This window comes from Mobula birostris, chromosome 7 (assembly GCF_030028105.1).
Source record: "Mobula birostris isolate sMobBir1 chromosome 7, sMobBir1.hap1, whole genome shotgun sequence".
NCBI classification, from domain to species: domain Eukaryota; kingdom Metazoa; phylum Chordata; class Chondrichthyes; order Myliobatiformes; family Myliobatidae; genus Mobula; species Mobula birostris.
Genome location: NC_092376.1, coordinates 173,677,949 through 173,703,542, shown reverse-complemented (window position 1 = coordinate 173,703,542; position 25,594 = coordinate 173,677,949). Strand labels below are relative to the sequence as shown.

Sequence of the window (25,594 nt, the reverse complement as noted above, 5' to 3'; positions counted from 1 at the left end):
TCAATACAGGGGGACATGGCTTTAAGGTAAGGGGTGGGAAGGTCAAGGGGGATATTAGAGGAAGGTGTTTTACTCAGAGAGTAGTTGGTGCGTGGAATGCACTGTCTGAGTCAGTTGTGGAGGCAGATACAGTAATGAAATTTAAGAGACTACTGGACAGGTATATGGAGGAATTTAAGGTGGGGGTTTATATGGGAGGGAGGGTTTGAGGGTCAGCACAACAATGTGGGCCGAAGGGCCTGTACTGTGCTGTACTATTCTATATACTATGTTATTTGACGAACAAAAATGTTCGGCAAACCATTTACTCTTCTGAAAGCCCTTATTTACACAGACACTGTTTGCAACATCCTTTGGATCGCGATTACAGCTGTTTTAAAGAAAATTTTTTCTGGATACTGGTGGATTCTTCTAGTTATGGATTGAGCAGTGTTTAAAATTAATGAGTATATAGAGAGTTTCTAGGGGGGTGGTGATTGGGATTGATGGAATAGCTCTGAGAACTGGCATAGAATCTGTGAGTTAACTAGAGCTTCCAAAAGAGTGATTTGCTGAATACTATGTTACCTCAAATAAGGAGCAATTGATGCTTGTATGCAACAAGACCTGGGCATGGACAGCTTTCAGGTAGAGACTGATAAGCAGCAAGTAACACCTGTGCTAAACAAGTGCTGTGCAATAACATTCCCTGAGAAACAACCTGGGTGCCTCAGCCTTTGCTACACCGTCAGACATCTCCCGATCTTTAATTATGCATGAACTACTATAACAGAAAATGCAGGAGATACTGAATGGGTCAGGCAGCATCTATGGAGAGGTAAACAGAGGTAATGAACCACCAAACATGTCAAGACTTCAATTTTCCCGAACATTTCAATTCATTATTTAAATAACCTTTGCCAATAAGATTTAACAATAGAGTCTATTTTGGAAATTACTCAGATGTTTTATTCACTTGCCTTTGTTGCCCCAATATTTTCACAACTGAGATTATTCACCAACACAACAGCACATGTTCAAGAGGCAGTACCTCAGGAAGGAAGCCTTCATCACGAAGGAGCCTCACCATCTGAGACACGCCTTCTTCTCATTGCTACCATCAAGGAAGAGATACAGGAGCCTGAAGATCTACACTTAGTGATTCAGGAATAGCTTCCTCTCCTTTGCTATCAGATTTCTGAACAGTCCATGAACCCATGACCACAATTATTCTCCGCAAACAGCAGAAATTCTGCAGATGCTCGAAATTCAAGCAACACACATCAAAGTTGCTGGTGAACGCAGCAGGCCAGAAAACGTCGACTGTACCTCTTCCTAGAGATGCTGCCTGGCCTGCTGCGTTCACCAGCAACTTTGATGTGTGTTACCACAATTATTCTGGTTTATTTTTTGCACTATTTTGTAATTTACAGTAATTTATGTCTATCTACTGTTGCTGCATAACAAAAGTCACATCATTCAAGACAGTAATTATAAACACACTCCCAATGTGCACAGGCAATATGTGAAATAGCATCAAACACAAGTGATGCTATTTCACATATTGGACATGAAAATAAACAAAATACCGCAAAGGCCAGAAACATGGAACTAAATTGGAAGATGTTGGGCAAACTTGTGATTCACTCAGTTAGCTATGTGCTGGCAGGTTATAAATTGAATATGGTTGCCTGTCTGGGTGAACCTTAAAAAAGTACTGATGGCATTCAGTGGATAGAATTTATCTTCCAAGAAGATGCTTTAGAAATGGGTATTAACACTGAGTTTTACAATTTCCCATTTCCAATATTTACCCTCGTTTGGTAATTTCATCTTCTTGGATGGCACAATAAAGAAGTGGTTAGTGAATCACTTTACAGCCCAGGCTGTTACATTGGGGTTCAAACCCCGTTGTCTTTAAGGAGTTTATACGTTCTCCCAGTGACCATGTAGGATTCCTGTTTGTGGGCATGCAATGTTGGCACAGGAAGTGTGGTGACACATCTGGCAGCACCTCAGCACAATCCTCGCTGATTTGATTTGACATTAACAACACATTTCGTTCTATGTTTCAAGCTAATCTCATCTTTTCTCTTCTCAGTTTAGCTCACATAGGATCCACAGTGACTTGTGAAATTAGATTCAAAATTGGCTTGGTCACAGAAGACCAAGGTGGTGGTAGAAGGCTGATTTTCTGACTGGAGGTCTGTGACTAGTGTTTTCTGTGGGGATCACTGTTGGATCTTCTGTTTGTTATATTAATGATTTGGTTGAAAACTTAGGTTTAAAATGGTGCCACTGAAGATGGTAAACAGCTTATTGGTGGTTCATAAAGGAAAAAATACAACTAAATACTTCATTAATAACACTTTTCTGTGGAAAATTGTGCCAAACTATCATTGCAGACAATAAAGAGGCAAGTGAAGGCGAAGCTAACTCAAGAGTCAAGGCGTGGGAGTGTGATACAAAGTCGGAGCGTGGTTGGGGGAAGTGGTCAAAGTGAAGCAAGTTCGAGACAGAGTCAGAGTCGAAGACCAGAATTGGAGTGAGTTAAATGGAGAAAGGTTGGAGCGAAGTAGTTTTGGAGCCCATCCACCTAACCGGTTGTGAGGCTGGATCAATCTAAGCACTGGGCAAATTTGGAAAGGGCAGGTATGGCCCGGAACTGGGCAGCAGGGTCCAGGCCCTAAGCGTATCGATGCAGCCAGGTCCTAGTGAGGGGGATGACTTGGTACTTAGACAATTTAAATGCCGGGCCAGATGGACTGAAAAGGTAGGGTGCCAGGACCAGAGGCAAGAGCCTCTTCATGGCGCTGAGGCTGAGTCGTACTCTGGCTTTACGATGATTTGCCCCACTCTGTGATGAACTGAGGCTGAAGTTATCAGCCTGCTCCAGCTGCTCCGGGAGCAAATCATCTCTGGACTCACTTTCATTCTGAATGCTGTTGCTTGCTTTTACTGTTCAATTTTTTTTCCTCCTCTCTCTGCACATTGGGCATTGGTCTTTTTTTAAATTGGCTTCTTTCGGGTTTTTTGCTTTGTAGTTGCCTGTAAGCAGATGAATCTCAAGGTTGTAGAATTTATACATACTTAGATAATAAACGTACATTGAATCTCTGAATTTGAGGTGGGCTGATTAACAACTTTGTAGACAAAATGAAGATAGACCAGATAGTGAGAAAGATTATCAGCAGGGCCAGCTAGAGATATGAGTGGAAAAATGGCAGATGGAGTTTAATCCAGACAAGTGGAAGGTATTGCATTTTGGGAAGTGAAGTAAAAGGAATTTTGTTTTTTGAGATACAGCACAGTAACAGGCCCTTCCGGTCCAACAGGCCTGCACCATCCACTTACACCCATGTGACCAATTAACCTACTACTGTGTACATCTTTGGAATATAGGAGGAAACAAGAGCATCTGGAAGAAACCCACATGGTATATGCAACAATTGCAGGACCCTTAGGAACACTGATATACAGGGAAATTTTGGGGTGCAAAAGGCCTAAGCTCCCAAAGGTGGCAACACAATTAAATAGGATGGTAAAGAAACCAGATGACATCAGGGCATTAAGAATAAAAGCTGCAGCTGTACAAGATTTGTTTGGCCACATTTAGAGTATTACGTGCAGTTCTGGTTGTTGCATTATAGGAAGGATGTGGGAGGCTTTGGAGGGAGTGTAGAAGAGGCTCCAGGATGTTGCCTGGATTGGAGTGTGTTAGCTATAAGGAGAGGTTGGACAAACCTAGGTTGTTTTCTCTGGAGCATTAACAGTAACCCGATACAGGCATATAAACTGATCAAAAGGCATAGAAAGGGTCGATAGAACACAGAACATACAACACATGAACAGGCTCTCAGCCCACCATGTCTATGATGTAAATTTAAACCAATCCTATCAGCCATCACAGTCGTACCCCTCCATTCTCTGCCCTTTCTGGTGCCTGTCTAAAACGCAACATTGAGCCTGTTTTCAGCACCTCCAATGGCAGTGCCCTCCAGGAACCCATCACTCCCTACATTAAGAAATTTCCTCACTAATTTCTTGAAACTTTTTCCCCTTCATGTACACTCTAGTATTTAATATTTCTACCCTGAGAAAAGGACATCGACTATCTACCCTACCTATGCCGCTCATAATCTTACATACTTCTATCAGGTCTCCCCTCGAGCAGGGAGGGTTGAACCCGTTATTGGAAAGAACTCTAAACATTGATATTGGTTACAAAATTCAACCTCTGCTCAATTATATGTTCTATTGATGTACACATCTCTTATTTAATTCCATTTAGAATGAATGTTAATAGGCTAGAAAGTTATTCCCTTCTTGATTCTCTAGATTCATGAAAGCCACTTACTGGCAGGGGAACACACACAAAATGCTGGAGGAATTCAGCAGGTCAGGCAGCATGTACGGAAATTTGACATATCGGACCGAGACCTTTCACCAGTACTCGTCTTTCTGTCCTGTCTATGCTCTCATCACTTCATTGCTGGGGGAGCCTTTGGTGGTTTCATCTGTACTCTTGATAAGTTGCACAAGTTCTCTCAATATCTTCTAGATCTTTGATAATACACAAGTTTCCATAACCAGTATATCTTGTGTGTGATTCGTCAGATCTCAGGCTTCTAAGGACTTTATTAAGTAACCATCACAAATTTCCATTCTGACATCCTGATTAGTGACTAATTCAAGTAGAGTTTATTGTCATCTGCACAAGCACATGGATGCATAGGTTCAATGAAAAACAGGCATATAGCAATCTTTTACAGTAAAATAATGCACACAAAAACTTGATCACTTATCTGTTTTGGCTCTATGCTGATAGATTTATCTCAGATGCTTATCTTTATTTGGTCTCAGAAATTCCTGCAGCTGTGACTGTATAGTCATCTGCTAACTATAAAGTAAAAATAGTGTGTTCTATACGAGCGGTGATCTGAATGAAGCAGCTTGAACAGTAAACACATTTCTCTAATCACCACACTATTACTGGCAAGACCCTTAACAGATTTGATGTGCAGAGGGATCTTGGGACCCAAGGATGAGCACCATGGGAGGATTGTGGTTAGTGGGACACTATTACAGCTCAGGATGTTGGCATTTGGAGTTCAATTCCAACACCCTCTGTAAGAAGTCTGTACATCCTTCCCGTGATCACGTAGATTTTCACTGGGTGCTGCGATTTCCTCCCATAGTCCAAAGACATACCAACTAGTAGGTCAATTGGTCACTGTAAGTGCACTGCAGTGCAGCTTATTGGGCTGGAAGGGCCTGCTCTGCACCGAATCTTTAAATAAATACATAAAATAAAAAATAAAGTCCATAGCTCTCTGACTTGGTTACACGGGTTGATCGGGTGCTGAAGGCGGCACATGGCACGCTTGTCTTTATTAGTTGAGGCATTGGGTTCAAGAGTTGGGAAGTTACGTTGCAGCATTATATAACTCCAGTTAGGCCACATCTGGAGTATTAAACACTGGTCACCTGATTGTGGAGAGGATGTGAAGACTTTGGATAGGTGCAGAGATATTTACCGGGATGCACTATGTGGAGAGATTGGATCCAAATTTTCTTTGGAGGCTGAGGAGAGATCCAATAGAGGCTTAAGATGAGGAGAGATAATAGATAGACAGCAAGCATCTTTTTCAAAATGTCTGATGCCAGAGAGGATAAGTTCAAAGAAGGATAAGTTCAATAAAGTAATTTTATTTTTATACAGAGCGTGCTGGATGCCTGGAATGCACACCTGAGATGGTGGTGAGAGTTAATATGATAGAGCATACAACAGGCTCTTGGATAAGCACACGAATGTGCAGAAAATAGACATTTTGTAGGTCTAAGAAATTAGTTTGGTTGGGTATTTGATTACTAACATTGTAGGTCAAAAGGCCTGTTCCTGTGCTGTACTGTATGTTCTAATCAGCTTCTGGTTTCCTTGCTGAATCTTAGAGTAGTAATGTTAATTGTTTTATGCAGTCAGCTCTGACTGTTCATCCTCCAAGAGGACCACAACCTTCTCATAATTTGTTGGCTTGCGTGCCTCAATAACCCAGAGAGCTATGTTGGCTGGACAGGGCCTTGTACTTAACTCTGATAGGGTCACCCATTCCAAACAGGATAAAGGGTACAGGCCAGGTCGTCTACCAGTCTTCCAGGTTCAGGAGTTCAGCTCAGGGCCAACAATCCTGACTGGTAAAACAATTATTAAGGCATCCGTTAGTCTTGCAAGACCATGGATCTGTGCCTGGAAAGTCTTCACCTTCCAGGGCGCAGGCCTGGGCAAGGTTGTATGGAAGACCAGCAGTTGCCCATGCTGCAAGTCTCCCCTCTCCACAACACCAATGTTGTCCAAGGGAAGGGCATTAGGACCCATACAGCTTGGTACCAGTACATTGTTACGGAAACAGCAATGAAGAATCCTTCTATATCTGTGTGTGGAGAAGATGGCCAAGGCCAGGCAGAGATGGAGAACCTTCACTGCTGCCCTACATGCCAGCAGGTATAATGGGCAGCAAATCTAGGCCTGAAATATCTCACCAGACTTGGAATATCTAGCAGTTAAGTGCCGTCCTTTTTACCGACCGCAGGAGATCGCTGGGATCACTTTGATAACAGTATACATTCTACCTCAGGCCAACGTCAATCAGGCTTTAGATGACCTGAGCAATGGGATCAACGTGCATGAAACTGCGTACCCTAATGCCTTCTCCATTGTTTTGGGAGATTTTAACCAGGCCAGTCTGAAATAAAAAAATCACTAAGCAATTACCATCAACAGATCACTTGCAATACTAGAGGAAACAACACATGCCCTCACTTTGGGATGTCTGATCAGCTGACTGTACTTTTACTCCCTGAGTATAGGCAGAGCCTGAAGACTGCAGCACCAGTAGTGAGGACCAAGAAGTTATAGGCAAGGGAAGAATAGGAGCACCTACAGGACTGCTTTGAATCGGTGGACTGGACTGTATTCAGGGTTTCATCTTCGAACCTGGATGAGTATGCTGCAGTTGTTACCGACTTCATTAAAACCTGTATGGATGAACCAGGAGGTATGTAGTCTGCTGAACGCTAGATCTGCAGCATTCAAGTCTGGCGACCCAGGCCTGTACTAGAAAACCAGGTATGATTTGCAGAGGGCTATTTCAAGGGCAAAGAGACAATTTCAAACAAGGTTGGAGGCAGTTATCAGATGCACAGCAACTATGGCAGGGTTTGCAAAACATTACTTCCTACAGAGTGAAACCCAGTGGCATGAATGGCAGCGATGCTTCAGTACCAGATGAACTCAATGCCTTCTATGCCTGCTTTGAAAGGGAGAATATAACTACAGCTGTGAAGATCCCTGTGAAGATCTCTGTCTCAGAGGCTGATGTTAGGCTGTCTTTAAAGAGAGTGAACCCTTGCAAGGCATAAGGTTCCGATGGAGAACCTGGTAAGGCTCTGAAAACCTGTGCGAACCAACTGGCGAGAGTATTCAAAGACATTTTCAACCTCTCACTGCCTCAAAAAAGCAACAATTATACCAGTGCCCAAAAAGAATAACGTGAGCTGCCTTAATGACTATCGCCTGGTAGCACTCACATCGACAGTGATGAAATGCTTTGAGAGGTTGGTCATGACTAGACTGAACTTCTGCCTCAGCAAGGACCTGAACCCATTGCAATTTGCCTATCACCACAATAGGTCAACAGCAGACACAATCTCAATGGCTCTTCATACAGCTTTAGATCACCTGGACAACACAAACACCTATGTCAGGATGCTGTTCATCGACTATAGTTCAGCATTTAATACCATCATTCCCACAATCTTGATTGAGAAGTTGCAGAAACTCCCTCTGCAATTGGATCCTCGACTTCCTAACCAAAAGACCACAGTCTGTACAGATTGGTGATGACATATGCTTATCGCTGACGATCAACACTGGTGCAGCTCAGGGGTGTGTGCTCAGCCCACTGCTCTACTCTCTACATACCCATGATTGTGTGGCTAGGCATAGCTCAAATACCATCTATAAATTTACTGATGATACAACCATTGTTGGTAGAATCTCAGATGGTGATGAGAGGGCGTACAGGAGAAAGATATGCCAACTAGTGGAGTGGTGTTGCAGCAATAACCTGGCACTCAATGTCAGTAAGACGAAAGAGCTGATTGTGGACTTCAGGAAGGGTAAGACGAAGGAACACATACCAATCCTCATAGAGGGATCAAAAGTGGAGAGAGTGAGCAGTTTCAAGTTCCTGGGTGTTAAGATTTCTGAGGATCTAACCAGGTCCCAACATATCAATGTAGTTATAAAGAAGGCAAGACAAGGCTGTACTTTATTTGGAGTTTGAAGAGATTTGGCATGTCAACAAATACACTCAAAAGCTTCTAGAGTTGTACCGTGGAGAGTATTCTGACAGGCTGCATCACTGTCTGGTATGGAGGGGCTACTTCACAGGACTGAAAGAAGCTGCAGAGGGTTGTAAATTTAGTCGGCTCCATCTTAGGTACTAGCCTACAAAGTACCCAGGACATCTTCAAGGAGTGGTGTCTCAGAAAGGCAGCATCCATTATTAAGGACCTCCAGCACACAGGGCATGCCCTTTTCTCACTGTTACTGTCAGGTAGGAGATATAGAAGCCTGAAGGCACACACTCAATGATTCATGAACAGTTTCTTCCCCTCTGCCATCTGATTCCTAAATGGTCATTGAATCCTTGGACACTACCTCACTTTTTTAATACATATTTCTGTTTTTTGCACGATTTTTAATCTATTCGATATACGTATACTATAATTGATTTATTTATTATTATTTGATTTTGGTTTTTTGTTCTATATTATGTATTGCTTGAACTGCTGCTGCTAAGTAAACAAATTTCATGACACATGCAGGTGATAAACCTGATTCTGATTCTGAAGTCTGATTGTTGGTAGAAACATAAAAGTTACAGTTGTACAGCATAGAAACAGGCCCTTCACCCCATCTTGATTCTGTTAACCATAATGTTGATCCATACTAATCCCATTTGCCTGCATTAATTCCATATCCTTCTATGCTCTGTTCATTCAAATGACTACTCAGAAACCTCTTAAATTTAGTTACTGTTCCTGCCTCTGCCCTCTCCTGTCAACTCATTCTAGGCACCATCTAACTCTGTGTGAAAGGTTTATCCCTCGGATGCCTTTTTAAACACCTTCCTCTCAATTGTCACCATAATACAAACCCTGAGATCCAAAAAAAATCTATCTTTCTAGTTTCCGACACTCCTATCATAGGAAACAGAGTCTGTCACTCACAATTTTATATAGATTTATCATATCGCCTCTTGGCTTTCTTCACTCCAGGGAAAACAGACACAGCCTATTCAATCATTCCTTATAACTCAAGCTCTTCAATCCATGCATCACCCTTGTTAGTCTTTTCAACACCCTCTCCAACTTAATCACATTCCTTCTATAGAGAAGTGACCAGAACTGAACAGAATACTCCAAGAGCAGATTAATAAATATTTTGTATAACTGTAACATGACATCCCAAGTGTTATACCTCAGCCAGTGTCTTCCTCACCACAGTCCAGTTTGACAGTTTCAGGGAACTACACACTTGTACCTGTAACTTCTCTCCATTCAACACCAACTCCCAGAGCCTTGTCATTCATTGTGCATGTCCTCAGCTGGTTTAACAACCCAAACTGCATCACTTTGCATCTGTTAGAATTAAATTAGGGGCAGCATAGTTGTGTAGTGGTTAGTGTAATGCTATTACAGTGCCAGCGAACAAGTTCAATTCCTGCTGCTGCCTGCAAGGAGTCTGTATGTTCACCCTGTAACCACATGGTTTTCCACCGGGAGCAACGGTTTCCTCCCACATTCCAAAGATGTATGGGTCAGTAGGTTAATTGGTCATATGGATGTAATTGGGTGGCAAGGGCTCACTGGGCAAGAAAATATGTTACCATGCTGTGTATATTATATATATATACACACACACATACATACACACACACATATATATATATATATATATATATATAAACATCCCACCTGCCATTCCCTTGCCTTCCCTTGATCTACACCCATTGTAATCTAGAAAATCTTCATTGTCCACAAGATCTCCAACTTTGGTGTCATCCACAAACTTACTTAACATGACACCCACATTCCCATCCAAATCATCAAGATAAAGAACAAAAGACCCTGTGACAATCCCAACAGTATACCAATGCTCACAGGCCTATTAGATGGTGCAAGTTCTTGCAGTTAATATCTGTCACTACTTCTCTTTATTTAAGTAATGCAGGCAGCCAAGCAAATCTTTAAGCATTTCAGTTCCCATCGTAGTCATGTAGAAGTTAACAAATATAACTCGCCCAAGATATTTACATTTAGATTAAAAGATTTGCATCTATGTAACATCTTTATAGGAACAACTTTCTAGTGGTTGGTATCTGTCATTTGACATCAAACTAAAAAATACAAATTCTCAAGAAAATAGATCTTGAAGATTTATTTCTGTTTTATTTACTTACTTAAAAATACAGCACAAAGCAGGCCCTTCCTCTCCACCAATTTAACCCCAGCCTAATCACAGAGTAATTTATAACGCCCTACTAACCGGGACATCTTTGGACTGTGGGAGGAAACTGCAGCACTCATAGGAAACCCGTGCACACTCAGGAAGGAACAGACAAACTTGATTACAGGGGATGCTGGAATTAAATTCCAAAATCCAATGGCTTAAGCTGCAATAGCATCGCGTTAATAGCAATACTACCATGATGCCATTTTGTCTTTCATAGTTGTATAGAAACTGATACACCCTAACAGAAGTTATTTAGTGCTTTTTAATTAAATTGAACTTTCCAGAATAAAACCACACAATCATTCTTAACCTTCAACAGCGGCCAGGAAGCACACATTAATTACGTTCAAAAAAAAGTTTTTACCATTAAGTGTTGGCGTCCTACCAGCCTGCCATTAACTTTGACTCACCAAATGATGCAGTGTAACATGATACTTTGCCAATCAGCTCCTATGGAACATAGAACAGTACTGCAGAGGAACAGGTTCTATGGTCCACGATGTTATGCCAAGCCAATTAAATTAGTAATCAAACTAATCCCTTCTTCCTCCACAGAATCCATACCTTTCCATTTTCTGCACATTCATGTGCTTATCTAAAAGCCTGTTGAATGCCGCTATCATAAATACCTCCACCACCATCCCAGACAGACACCCACCACACACACTGTAACAAACTAACCCCCTCATATCTTAAATGCATGCTGTCTTCTATTATACATTCCAACTTTGCAAAAATTTTACTGGTTGTCTACGCTAACTTGCTTCTCAACCTTATAAACCTGCATCAGCTCTCCTCTTAGCCTCTACCACTCCAGAGAAAATAACCCAAGTTTGTCTAACCTCTCCTTATATCGCATGTCCTCTAATCTAGGTAGCATCCTAGTGAACCTCTTCTGCACCCTCTCCAAAGCCTCAACATCCTTTCTATAATAGGGCAACTTGAACTGAACACAATACTCCAGACGTGGCCAAACTAGAGTTAGAGTTTTATAAAGCTGCAACATAACAACTGAACTCTTGAACTCAATTCCTCAACTATTAACAGAAAGCATGCCATGTGGCTTCCTTACCATATTAACCCGTGTAGCCACTTTCAGGAAGCAATGGACTTGGACACCAGGATCCCCTTTCTTATCAACCCTGTCAAGGGGCTCTTCACATTTGGCCGAGGGTTAATTCCATCAGCATTTCTCTACTCATATCTACAACCTAGCTATGTCCCGCTGCTTTCTTTGTCAGTCTTCTGTGGTATCCACCATACCACCAGTACAGGTCCCTGTGGACGACTAATCACAGACTCCAGACTGAATAGATCCCAATTACCACTACACTAGAACAGTACAACGTAGAAACAGGCCCTTCAACCCACAATGTTGTGCCAAACCAATTAAATTACTAATCAAATGGCCAACTAAACCAATCTTTTCTGCCAACACAATGTCCATATCCTTCCATTTTCCTTATTTACCTATCCAAACATCTCTCATGTACCTGCCTCTACCACCACCCCAGGCAGCGCATCCCAGGTACTCACAATTCCATGTAAAAAACTTGCCCCTTGCATCTCCTTTGAAATTATTCCCCCCACCCTTTAAATAATCCATGCCCTGTGGTATTAGATATTTTAACCCTGGGGAAAAGATACTGTCTGTCTACCCTATTGATGCCTCTCATAATCTTATAAGCCTCAGTCTCTGCCACTCCAGAGAAAACAACCCAAGTTTGTCCAATCTCTTGTTATAGCAAATGCCCTCTAATCCAGACAACACTCTGGTGAACCACTTCTGCACCCTCTCCAAAGCCTTGACATTATATAATGGGGCAAACAGAACTGTATGCAATACTCCAGATGTGGTCTAACTAGAGTTTTATAAAGCTGCAAAGTAACTTCCTGACTTTTGAGATCAATGCCTCGACTAGTAAAGGCAAGCATGTCATACACCTGCGTAACCACCCTATCAAACTGTGTCGCCACTTTCAGGGAGCTATGAACTTGGATCCCAAGATCCCTCTGCTCATCAATACTGTTAAGGGCAAGACTATAATAAGACCTAACGGCAAGTGCATTGTCTCTTTACATTTAACCTTCCAACATGCAATACCACATATGGCTGCGTTAACTCCACCTGTCATTTCTTTGCCCATATTTACAACTGATCTATATCTTGCTGTTTCCTTTGTCAGTCTTTTATGGTATCTACAATACAGTCTTCATATCATTTGCAAACATACTAACCACCCACCTATGTTTTCATCCAAGTTATTTACATATATCAATCAGCAGAGGCCCTAGTACAGATTCCTGTGGAACACCAACAGTCACAGACCACCAGGCAGAATGTCCTTTTGACCATTACTTTCTGCATTATTATTTTACTTAGAGATATATAGCACAGAACGGGCCCTTCCAGCCCAACCAGCCACATCATCCAGCAACCCACCTATTTAACCCTAGCCTAATCATGGGGCAATTTAATTTACCAATTAACCTACCAACCTGTATGTCTTTGGACAGTTGGAGGCAACTGGAGTACCCAGAGGAAACCCCATTTGGTTCCTGAGAAGAACATACAAACACCTTACAGACAGTGCTGGAATGGAACTCTGGTACACCCCATGCTAACCACTATTGCCCTTCATGACTGGCACATTCTAACAATAATGCAGAAAGTAGTGGTCAAAGGGACATTCTGCCTGGTGGTCTGTGACTGTTGGTGTTCCACAGGAATCTGTACTAGGGCCTCTGCTGATTGATATATGTAAATAACCTGGATGAAAACATAGGTGGGTGGTTAGTATGTTTGCAAATGATATGAAGACTGTATTGTAGATACCATAAAAACTGCATGCAGTCCCTCGTTCAGTCAGACACTAGCTGCAATGATACTATCTACCAATATCCATTAAAGGGACTTTTGCATGAACAAACCGACAGGAACGTCATCACATTTTCCTCCGCTTGCTCTGGATAAGAGTTGGTATAAAGCTACACACTACTGGATATGACTCAGACATTACTATCACTGTTTGAAATATAATCACAATTTAGGGGATTATATTTCCCAATGATATGGCTGGTATCTGATAGTAGAAATGACCTCATCTGTTATTTCCCCCTTGGCTCACATACGACTATAGCCGTTATTTAGCTGATCAAATGGAACATTGTAAGCTTTCTGTGATGATACCAGAGCAAGTGGGAATCCAAGTTCTGATAAGGATGCAAAGAGCCTTCAAGAGGATTAATGCTCGTCCATCTTCATCGATGAAGACTCCGACACCATTAGTACTTTTTACAAGGTCAAGTTGCTAGCTCGGCACTCAACCTGGCACGGATGGAAAGCATGCCTGGGAGCGGTTCGACTGGATTTGAACTCGGGAACCTTCGCTCCTGGAGTCCAGCTCTGATGTCACTGCACCACCATCTGGCTTTTATGGTGTGCCGAGACTAGCGCGTGACTTGGATTTAAGTGAGGGAGAGTTGCGCAGTGTCAGCCTCACTCGCTCTTCCCAATTCCCATCTGGATCCAGTGGCAAGACAGAGTCGAGACGGCCGGAGATGGGACTAGGTGCAGTGGATGACCAGGACGAACTCTGTGTCTTGTCCTGCTCTACATGTTCCACGATGCTTGCAGAGACCACCTTCTTGACTGTTGGACCTTCCATTGGTCTCGTCCGCTCAATCTGCCAGAGTCTGTCTTCACATGCTGGGATAGACAACTCCCAATCTCACTGAGGGTTTGAGACCCGTCGGCAACCCTCACCTGGTTTAGCCAGCTTGTCGAAGCCATTGCCCGGGGTGTGGCCGCTGTCGCATGCAAACAGCTACGGGGAGCCACAGGTGACAGCTGAGTTCCAGGTGGGGACCAAAGGTGGACTTGGGGTGTATGGGGTGTCAGGGAGGGGGTAGAACCTCTGGTGGGGGAACATATCGCATCCTTCAAGAGGATAGAAATAGTTGAAAGGAGCAGGTTAACTGTATAACCGAGGGATAAAATGTGGAAAGAAAATGTGAGTCACCATGAGAGTTCAAATGGTAAAATGTCTGGGAGGTGTTGATGCTTAAAGGGACTTAGATGTCACACAATCAATTGACCTATTCCACAACCTTGGAACATAGAAGATTAAGGGGAGATGTGATAGAAGTATACAAAATTATGAGGGGTAAAAATGGGGTAAATGCAAACAGGATTTTTTCACTGAGGTTGGGTGGGACTACACTAGAGGTCATGGGTTAAGGGTAAAAGGTGAAATGTTTAAGAGGAATATGAAGGGAAACCTAAGCAACACACATAAATCGCTGGAAGAACTTAGTATCTCTGGAAAAGAGTATAGTCGACATTTCAGGCCAAGACCCTTCATCAGGGCTGAAGGGAAACTTCTTCACTCGGAGGGTCTTGCGAGTGTGGAACAAGCTGCCAGCGTAGGTGTATGCAAGCTCACTTTCAAAGTTTAAGGGAAGTTTGGATAGGTACATGGATGGTTGGGGTATGGAGGGTTATGGTCCTGGTGCAGGTTGATGAAAGTAGGCAGTTTAAACAGTTTGGCATGGACTAGATGGGCCAAAGAGCCTGCTTATTGCTGTACAATTCTATGACTTATGACTCCAACTCATGAACTTACTTTCAAGGACTCTACAATTCATGTTCCCAATATTTAGTAGTTATTTATTATCTTTTTTTTCTTTTGTATTTGTGTAGTTTGCTGTCTTTAGCATGTTGGTTCTTAGTCTGTCTTTGTTGTATGCATGTTTGCATTGAATTATTGGATTTCTTTTATTTATTGTGAATGCCCACAAAAAAATGAATCTCATATATGGTTACATACTGCACTTCCATAATAAATTTACTTTGAACTTTATGCATGTTAACTTTTGGAAACTTGCATGAGCAGCAGTGAAGAAGAAGACAAACAGCCCTGTTATTTATAGAGTTATAGAACACTGCAGCACAAAACAGGTCCTTCAGCCCATCTAGTCCATACCGAACCATTTAAACTGCCTACTCCCATTGACCTGCACCTGGAACATAACCCTCCATACCCCTCCCATCCAAGTACTGATCCAAACTTCTCTTCAATGTTGAAATCAAACCCCATCCAACACTTCCAGCGGCAGCTCATTCCACACTCTCACCCTCAAATTCCCCTTAAATATTTCACCTTACACCCTTAAGCCATTACCTCTAGTTGTGGGCCCACCCAACCACAGTGGGAAAAGCCTGCTTGCATTTACCCTATCTATACCCTTCATAATTTTGTATACCTCTATCAAATCTCCCTTCAATCTTCTATACTCCAGTTACAATTTATGTAACCACTACAATTTAAGTTGGTAGAAATACCTTACCATAATTTGACTGAGATGTCGAAGTGTTGGGATGGACTGCAGTTTTTGATGGACTCTAGATCATGGTCCCTAGGGGGCTTGCAAGCCCACTGATCTCCCTCTTGGCACTTACTCTTGCAAGTGGAACAAGTGCTACAACTGCCCCTACACTTCCTCCCTCACTACCATTCAGGGCCTCAAACAGTCCTGACACTTCACCTGTGACTCTGTCTGTTGGGGTCGTTTATTGTATCCAGTGCTCCCAGTGTGGCCTCCTGTATATCAGTGAGACCCGACATAGGCTGGGAGACTGCTTCGCCGAGCACCTACACTCCATCTGCCAGAAAAAGCAGAATCTCTCAGTGGCCCCCCGTTTTAATTCCTCTTCCCATTTCTATTCTGACATGTCAGATAATGGCCTCTTCTACTTTTGTGATGAGGCCATGCTCAGGTTGCAGGAAGAAACCCTTATATTTCGTCTGGGTAGCCACCAACCTGATGGCATGAACGTCCATTTCTCGAACTTCTGGTAATGACCCCTGCCTTTATCATTCCCCATTCCCATTTCCCTCTCTCATCTTATCACTTCCCTCTGGTGCTCCTCCACCTTCTCTTACTTCCACGGCCTTCTGCCCTCTTCTAACAGATACCCACTTCGCCAGCCCTGTATCTCTTTTGCCAATCAACTTCACAGCTCTTTATTTCACCACACCACCCCCCTTCCTGATTTCACCTTGTGCTTCTTCTCCCCTCCCTCCCCCCACCTTCCAACTCTGACTCCTCATCTTTTTGCTCCAGTCCTGATGAAGGGTCTTGGCTGAAATGTCAACCGTACTCTTTTCCATGAATGCTGCCTGGCCTGCTGAGTTCCTCCAGCATTTTGTATGTGTTGCTTGGATATCCAACATCTGCAGATTTTGGTTTTTGGTGTGGGCGGAGGGTTGATAATTTTGCATGGGAGGACAGAGAGAAGCTTTGAGGTTCTACCGTTTTCAGTCATTCATTCTTTGTTTTTTTCCTGTTTCATGGATGTCTGTGAAGGGTGAAGATTTCAAGTTGTACACTGCACACATACTGTGTTATTAAATTGAACTATTGTAGGGTTTGGCAAGAACACATGGGGCATTGTTTATAATTTTGATCTCTGTATCTAAAATAGAGACAACAGAAAAACTGACCAGATGGGTTCAGGGAGCATCAATGCAGAAGGGCCAAGACCCTCATCGGACTGGAAAGAAAGACAGCAGAGGTCAGAATTCCTGCTTCTGAATTTGATTCTGGCTTCTTCCTCCTTCCTTTCCAGTACTGATGAGGGGTCTCAGCCCAAAACATCAACTGTTTCTTCCTCTCTATAGATGCTACCTGACCTGCTGAGTTCCTCAAGGGTGTGTGGGTGGGTGTGTGTGTGTGTGTGTGTGTGTGTGTGTGTGTGTGTGTGTGTGTGTGTGTGTGTGTGTACGCGCGCGTGTGCGTTTCTAGATTTCCAGAATCTCCTGTGTTTACGATCAGATGAGTTTCTAGGATAACTATTGTAGAGTTAGTATTGTGATCATTGGTTTAAGTTAATATTGGAGATATGAAGGGCTAAATACTCTCATTCTGCTCGTATTTCTTATGGCTTATTTACAAGGGTCCCAAAGAAGATCGGAATGGTTGTTGGTAGAGGCGGAGACCCTCAGAACATGTAGAGGAGCAATTCAATCATTAAAGCAGAGAATGCTTCAGGCTGGGAAAGTGGATCGGGAACTTTATAAGCATAGATATGGTGAACCTAAAGGGCTATTTCTTGATGTATGGTTAAAAATCTATGGTACATCATACATAAGAGATGAGATTAAGCACATTAGGCCTCAATTCTCCAGATTTCTGGAGAACCAAAGACAAACTCCATCGAAATGTACAAAATTCTTGGAGGGAGACATTACAGTAGATGAGAGAGAATTGTTTCCCCAGCTGAGGGCTTTGTCACTAGAGGTCAGAGTCTTGAAGTAAGAAGTAGGCCATCTAGGACTAATATTAAGAAGTTCAGTGGTGGATTCTTCTCTGAGGATCGTTGCCTTGTCGCGATGGAGAGGCTTGTGAATTCCTGAAATTCCGAATGCGATGCCATCAGGAGGTGAGCTCCTGGTATGATCACCCATGGTGGTTGGGTCAAGAGGGAGGTTCCAGATACAGTAAAGAGCAATCCAACCAAGACCTCAATAGTGGAGCTAGCAGAAGATGATGACACACCACAACAGCAGTGAAGGTGGAGGAAGGCTGCAGCAGTGAAGGATCCCCAGGTGTCAAAGACATTCTGGTGGCTGCCTGTACATCAGCCTTCTCTAAACATAGTCACACACAGGCGCTCTCCATCAAAGGAATCAACCCTTGGGAAAACATCATACTTAACTTGAGTGATTGCATTACTCATGGATTTTTATTGGAATTGTGATGGATTAATTCCAGGGTAGGGGAGGCAATCTATGGGTGCCATGGTAGCATAATGGATAGCGCAATGCTAATACAGCTCAGAGCATCAGAGTTCAGAGTTCCATTCCGGTGTTGGCTGTAAGGAGCTTGTACTCTTTGAACATGGGTGGGTTCCTCCCACATTCCAAACACATCCTGGTTAGTAGGTTAATTGGCCTTTGTAAATTGTTTTCTGACTAGACTAGGGTTACATTGGTGGGTTGCTGGGTGGTGAGGCTCGTTGGGCTGGAAGGGCCTCTTCCACGTTGTATCTCTAAATAACACAAATAGCATTTGAGTCGAGGATCAGCTATGATCTTGTTGACAGGTAGAGGAGCACAGGGGGCTAAATGACTCCTGTTATTGAAACAGATATTGATATTGAAACAGGAGTATCTTATGTTAGTTATAGTGAGAGAGCATGGAAATAGGCTCTTCAGCCCACTAAGTCAACACTGCCCAGCAATACCCATTTTTACATGAATCTGATCCATTTATCCTCTCCACATTCTCACCCATACTCTCCACACTGCCACTCACTAACAAATTCGGACCAAACGATAGTGGCATATTAACCCACCAACCCACACACTCTTGACTAAGGGAGAGGTGGAGCAGGTGGAAGGGGGAAGATGCAGGGGTGCAGTTCTACCAGCTGCACCTGTGTGCTGCCCTGAGCAGCTGCACAGAAACATGTGATACAAGTTTTTATTATTACCAATAAACACTGTGAGTAATTTGGTACCTGACTGTCTTTTTCTGAAATAGATTTATTTATTTAGTGATACAGTATGGAGTGTGCACTTCTGCCTTTCAAGCTTTGCTGCCCCAGCAACCCCACAGCCCTGATTAACCCTGACCTAACCACAGGACAATTTACAATGACCAATTAACCTACCCGGTATGTCTTTGGACAGTGGGAGGAAACTGGAGCACCCAGAGAAAGCCCATGCCTTCCACAGGGAGGATGTACAGAGACTCCTTACAGAACACTGTCAGAATTGAACTCTACAACACCCTAACTGCTACACCACTATGGTACACAAGTCTTTGGAATCTACAATCTACCGGCAGAAAAAACAAGGCCACCTTTTACCATATAGACAATCCCATGAAAATGACATCACTATTTATGCTCTCTTCTTTACATGTATTATACATAAATATACAAATAATAACATGAATATATGCATTTGTATGCAAAGTGAGCATTGTTGAGGATCTCTACCACCATTGCTCAAGTTCTTTGACCCATGACCATCAGGAAGGGGGTACAGGAGCATCAGGACTAGGACTGTCAAGACTGGGTAACAGCTTCTTCCCTCAGGCTGTGAGACTAATGAAAAGCCTTTCACCACTGAGGTCTCATCACCAGGACAGCAAGCTGTTTACTGTTTACCTGTGCTGTGCACTTCACATGCATTTCAAACTATATTTTGTTAACTTATTTTGATTTATGTCTTTAATGTTTTGAGGGTGTACTGTGTTCCAGTGGGTTGTATACATGTACAATCAGATGTCAATAATCTTTAACTCAATACATGTTATTGTAATTTGCAGTATATTTTATGTTTTGCAATATACTGTTGCTATAAAACAACAAATTTCACAACCTAGCTTCATCATAATAAACCTGATTCTGATGGAACTGATCTGACTGATCACAGTAATCCAAGCTCTCAATTAAACTTCAGACTAAGAAAATCCAAGTGGAAAGGCCCTTAGGGAACCAGATCCAAACTCCCCCTGCTCTCAGACTCCAAAATAATTTGCAATATTTATTGGAAAAGAGACTTTTAGAAAGCAAAATATGTAGTTAATTTTAAGATACAGACATACTGCACACTTGAGGGTGAATGCCAGCAGTCTGGAAGGACTTGCACTTTCTCCAACAGATGGGCTTAATATTTTACTGTTACTTATTGTGCCAGTGAATCTACTAACCATGGGCAAACCAAACTGACAGTAAACCTTGCAGCTGAAACACAAGTAAATAACCATAATGTCAACAATCCTTTTGCAAAACTACACACTTCAATAGCACAGCTGTACTGAGTCGCCCGTTGCTACAAAATGCTTTCATCTTTGCAATAGTGCAAGTATATTTGGTAATTTAGCTCAAAAAATGTGAAGTGCAAAGTGAAATATTGCGCAATGTAAACACAAACCACTCTACAGATGCTGGGGTCAAAGTAACACTCACAACATGCTGGGGGAACTCAGCAGGTCCGGCAGCACCCGTGGAAACGATCAGTCAATGTTTCGGGCCGGAACCCTTTGTCAGGACTGTAGAGGGAAGGGGCAGAGGCCCTATAAAGAAGGTGGGGGAGGGTGGGGAAGGAGAAGGCTGGTAGGTTCCAGCTCAAAAACCAGTAAGGGGAAAGATAAAGGGGTGGGGGAGGGGAGGCAGGGAGGGGATAGGCAGGAAAAGTGAAGAAGGAATAGGGTAAAACACAATGGGTAGTAGAAGGAGGTGGGACCATGAGGGAGGTGGTAGGCAGCTGGGGGAGGGGACAGAGTGAAATAGGGATAGGGGAAGGGAATTACCAGAAGTTGGAGAATTCAATTTTCATACCAAGGGGCTGGAGACTACCTAAACGGCATATGAGGTATTGCTCCTCCAACCTGAGTTTAGCCTCATCATGGCAGTAGAGGAGGCCATGTATGGACATATCTGAATGGGAGTGGGAAGCAGAGTTGAAGTGGGTGGGTACTGGGAGATCCTGTCTGTTGTGGCGGACGGAGCGGAGGTGCTCGACGAAGCAGTCCCCCAATCTGCGTCAGGTTTCACCGATGTAGAGGAGGCTGCACCGGGAGCACCAGATGCAATAGGCGATCCCAACAGATTAATTATTCATACTTAATAACTTCTCTTTTGGCTCTTCCCACTTTCTTCAGACCAAGGGTGTAGCTATGGGCACTCGCATGGGCCCCAGCTATGCCTGCCTCTTCGTTGGTTATGTGGAACGGTCTGTGCTCCAAACCTATTCTGGTACTGCTCCCCAACTTTTCCTTCGCTACACTGACGACTACATTGGTGCTGCTTCCTGCACCCATGCTGAGCTCATCAATTTGCTCCTAACTTCCACCCAGTCCTCAAACTCACTTGGTCCATCTCGGACACTTCTCTCCCCTTTCTCAATCTCTCGGTCTCCATCTCTGGAGACAGACTGTCCACTGACATCTTCTACAAGCCCACTGACTCTCATAACTACCTCGAGTATACCTCTTCCCAACCCGCCACATGCAAAAAATGCCATTCCATATTCCCAGTTCCTCCGTCTCCGCCGCGTCTGCTCCCAGAATGAGGCTTCCTGTTCCAGGACATCTCAAATGTCCTCTTTCTTTAAGGATCGTGGTTTCCCTTCTGCTGTCATCAATGATGTCCTCACCCGCATCTCCTCCATTTCCCGCACTTCGGCACTCAGCCCATCCTCCCGCAACCACAACAGGGACAGAGTTCCCCTTGTCCTCAGCTACCACCCCACTAGCCTCCGGATCCAGCACATTATCCTCCGCAACTTCCGCCGCCTTCAACAGGACCCCACCACTAAGCACATCTTTCCCTCTCCATCCCTCTCTGCTTTCCGCAGGGATTGGTCCCTCTGCGACTCCCTGATCCACACATCCCTCCCCATGGATCTCCCACCCACACTTATCCCTGTAAGCGTAGGTGCTACACCTGTCCCTACACCTCCTCTCTTGCCACCATTCAGGGCCCCAAACAGTCCTTCCAGGTGAGGCAACACTTCACTTGTGAGTCTGTTGGGGTCATCTATTGCATCCGGTGCTCCCGGTGCGGCCTCCTCTACATCGGTGAAACCTGACGCAGATTGGGGGACCGCTTCATCGAGCACCTCTGCTCCGTCCCCCAAAACAGACAGGATCTCCCGGTAGCCACCCACTTCAACTCTGCTTCCCACTCCCATTCAGATATGTCCATACATGACCTCCCCTACTGCCATGATGAGGCTAAACTCAGGTTGGAGGAGCAACACCTCATATACCGTCTAGGTAGTCTCCAGCCCCTTGGTATGAACACTGAATTCTCCAACTTCTGGTAAATCCCTCCTCCTCCCTTCCCCTATCCCTATTTCACTCTGTCCCCTCCCCCAGCTGCCTATCACCTCCCTCATGGTTCCGCCTCCTTCTACTACCCATTGTGTTTTCCCCTTATTCCTTCTGCACCTTTCCTGCCTATCCCCTCCCTGCTTCCCCTCCCCTACCCCTTTATCTTTCCCCTTACTGGTTTTTCACCTGGAACCTACCAGCCTTCTCCTTCCCATCCTCCCTTCACCTTCTTTATAGGGCCTCTGCCCCTTTCCCCTACAGTCCTGACAAAGGGTTCCGGCCCGAAACGTTGACTGATCGTTTTCACGGATGCTGCACAGCCTGCTGAGTTCCTCCAGCATGTTGTGAGTGTTGAAATATTACGCAAGCTAACCATTACTTAATTTATTTCAATTTCTCAATCTGATGGTGCTCTGTTTATAACTGTTGGAATTTTCATTTTAAGTTTCTCTATTTAAAAGAGCAACTAACATTTCTGTGGCAATTAAAATTGAAAACAAGTCACCCACAATGGATATAGAAAATAGCTAACCTTCTCCTTAAAGGCCCTTGTTGGTTGCCAAATGACGACAAGAGTTATTTTGTAGCTAATATTAGGAGTTTCACTATGATGTATAAGAATTTACTGTATGTTTCTCTGCAATCATAACTATATGGGCTACGTGGTGTGCTGTTTGTAATGTAACTTGCACTTTGATCCTGGAGGAAAACTGTATCATTTGGCTATATTCATGTATGGTTGAATGATAACTAAACTTGAAACTTGGGCATTAAGGAAAAATTTGCATAAACGTCACTTATATCCAAACAACATAGAACAAATTTGGTTTGGAAAACTACACACATTAAAAGAAATGGCACAAGAAATGCAGAATTGGACAAAACCATAAGCAGCTGGTACACATGGCCAGTTTATTGGGCAGTGGAAAAGCAATAAGGAGTCTGCCATGAGTTGTAAGGAAGGATCTCTGTCTAAAATGTTTACTTTTTTTTGTTATGCATTTCAACCTAATTTTTTTAAAACTTTCCACATTTGAAACATCTCAAATGTTATGAAGAATAACCTCACAGTTTATGTTTTGATGTGAAACGTTTCTAAATGTAATGGACAGTCCCTTCACTTGACTTTTTAAATTCCCGGAGGTGTTCCCGGGGATAATCATCCTATTTTTTCCTTGCTAGTTTACAAGTTCACCTTTCACAGTGCCTCCAGTGCCTTAACCTCACCTCAAATAGATTCATAAAGCATTACAGGACAGAGACAGCCCCTTCGGCCCATCTAGACAATGCCAAACTGTTGGATATTCTTCCAGCTTGTTTCCAGATCACTGACTCGTGTGGACTCAAGAACCCCCTGGTAATGTTCACCCAGCACCTCTATTTATTTCATCTATTTAGAGACATAGCTTGGACCAGGCCCTTATGACCCAACGAGCCCAGCAAACCCACCGATTTAACCCTCACCTATCACAGGTACAATTCGCTATGACCAATTAATTGGTACGGCTTTGGACTGCGGGAGGAAATCGGAGATCCCAAAGAAAACACGCTCTTGATGCTCCACTCCACTCTCCATCACTTCACACACCATGGTCTACAGTTCACAAGCTACATTTCCCAGTAATATCTCTTCCCACCCTCTGCCCCAACACACACATGCCTCCTTCTCTACCAATGCCCCCTTGGCCCTTCCATCTCCTAATCCCCACCCCTGTGGGATCTTCCCCACCCGTAATCAACAGAATGTCCCTCCTCCATCACTTCGTCACCTTCTCATTGCTCACAGCGTGGTCCACCCCTCTCCCCCGTCCCTGCTCCGCATCCCACCACTCCAGGCCCGGACCCCGGGTCTCCGCTCACCTTCGTGCGACATGGTGACGAGGTCCGCCCCGCTCGAGTTGTTGTAGATGACCACGGCGGCGGCCTTGTGCGCCGCCGCCCGCAGGATCTTCTCCTTGAAGGTGCAGTTCCCGCGGCGGAGCAGCGCGATCCAGCGCCGGGTGTCGGGCGGCACGACGAAGCGGGTGTGCGGCTCGCAGCCCTGGCGATCGCGGGCCGGGGCGAGCACCATGCCGCCCGGCACGTCCTCCTTGGGCGAGTCGCGTCCGTAGCGGCCGCCGTCAGCTCGGCCCAGCACCGGCTGCAGCTGCCCGCTCTCCGGCTCCACATACGACACGTTCACCGCCGCCGCCACCGGCTTCTCCATGTTCAACTGCTCCGAGATCACGGCGGCCGCCCGGCCCGCCAGCAGCAGCAGCAAGTAGGCGGCGGTCGGCGTCGGCACCCGCCTCATCTTCGCTTCAAGGGTTTTCCCCTTCCCCTGTTGTGGTCGTTGCCGCTCCCCCGTCCCCCGGATTGAAACCGGACCCACTTCACTTCATCTTTCCCATCGCCCGCGATCCGAACCGACTGCTCGCCCTCCCGTGCCCGCCGCGTGTCCGGTAAAAACATCCACTTCGCGGCGTTTGACAGCCGAACCCGGGCGGGCCACCCGAGCGAGCATGCGCAGAACCCACTCGTCACCCGCGCCCCCGCCCTGGCATGTGCGCGGCAACGGCAACACGCACGCGCAGTCCAGGAGCCTACCGCATGCACGGCACCGGCGCCGTCTGCGCATGCGAAGTGAGTGACTGGTCTCGCTGTGAACGTGGTGCGGAAGGAGCGGGCGCCGTGGAGTTGCAGCAGTTTGTACCGAACTAGAAACTGCATTTATCGCCGCACTTCCAATACCATGCATGGTCCCCAACATAAACCGATCAGATTCTGCAGTTGCTGGAAATCCAAAGCAGCACACGATGCTGAAAGAACTCAGCAAGTCAGGAAACAGTTCTATAGAGAGCAATAAACAGTCAACGATACTACCTGCTGAAGGGTCTCAAGTTTATTGACTTGTTTATTCCCCTCCATAGATGTTGTTTGACCTGCTGAGTTCCCCCAGCATTTTGTGTGTGTTATTGGATTTGTCATTGCCTCAAGTGACTCCAGATGATGGGTAAATTAGGTATCAGGTTTCTTATTGTTATCTGTAATGAGATACAACGAAAAGCTCGTCTTCCATACTGTTTATACAGATCAGATCATTACACAGTGTATTAAGGTAGAACAAGAGAAAATAATAACAGAATGCAGAATAAAGTGTTACAGTTACAGTGGAAGTGCATTGCAGGCAGACAATAAGGTGCAAGA

The 25,594-nt window shown here is 44.3% G+C and overlaps 1 protein-coding gene across 2 annotated transcripts in view; it reads right to left on the bottom strand.

Moving 5' to 3' along the window:
• rnf130 (ring finger protein 130) overlaps positions 1–24,920 on the bottom strand; it is a 156,238-nt gene extending 131,318 nt beyond the window's left edge. Inside the window, exon 1 of one of the 2 annotated variants that reach the window (XM_072264105.1) lies at positions 24,269–24,920. In XM_072264105.1, coding sequence (XP_072120206.1) covers positions 24,269–24,701 — 433 coding nt within the window. In that variant the 5' untranslated portion in view covers positions 24,702–24,920. The remainder of the gene's footprint in view (positions 1–24,268) is intronic. The other variant, XM_072264103.1, reaches the window with a different exon arrangement.
• Between the last annotated feature and the right edge of the window lie 674 nt (positions 24,921–25,594).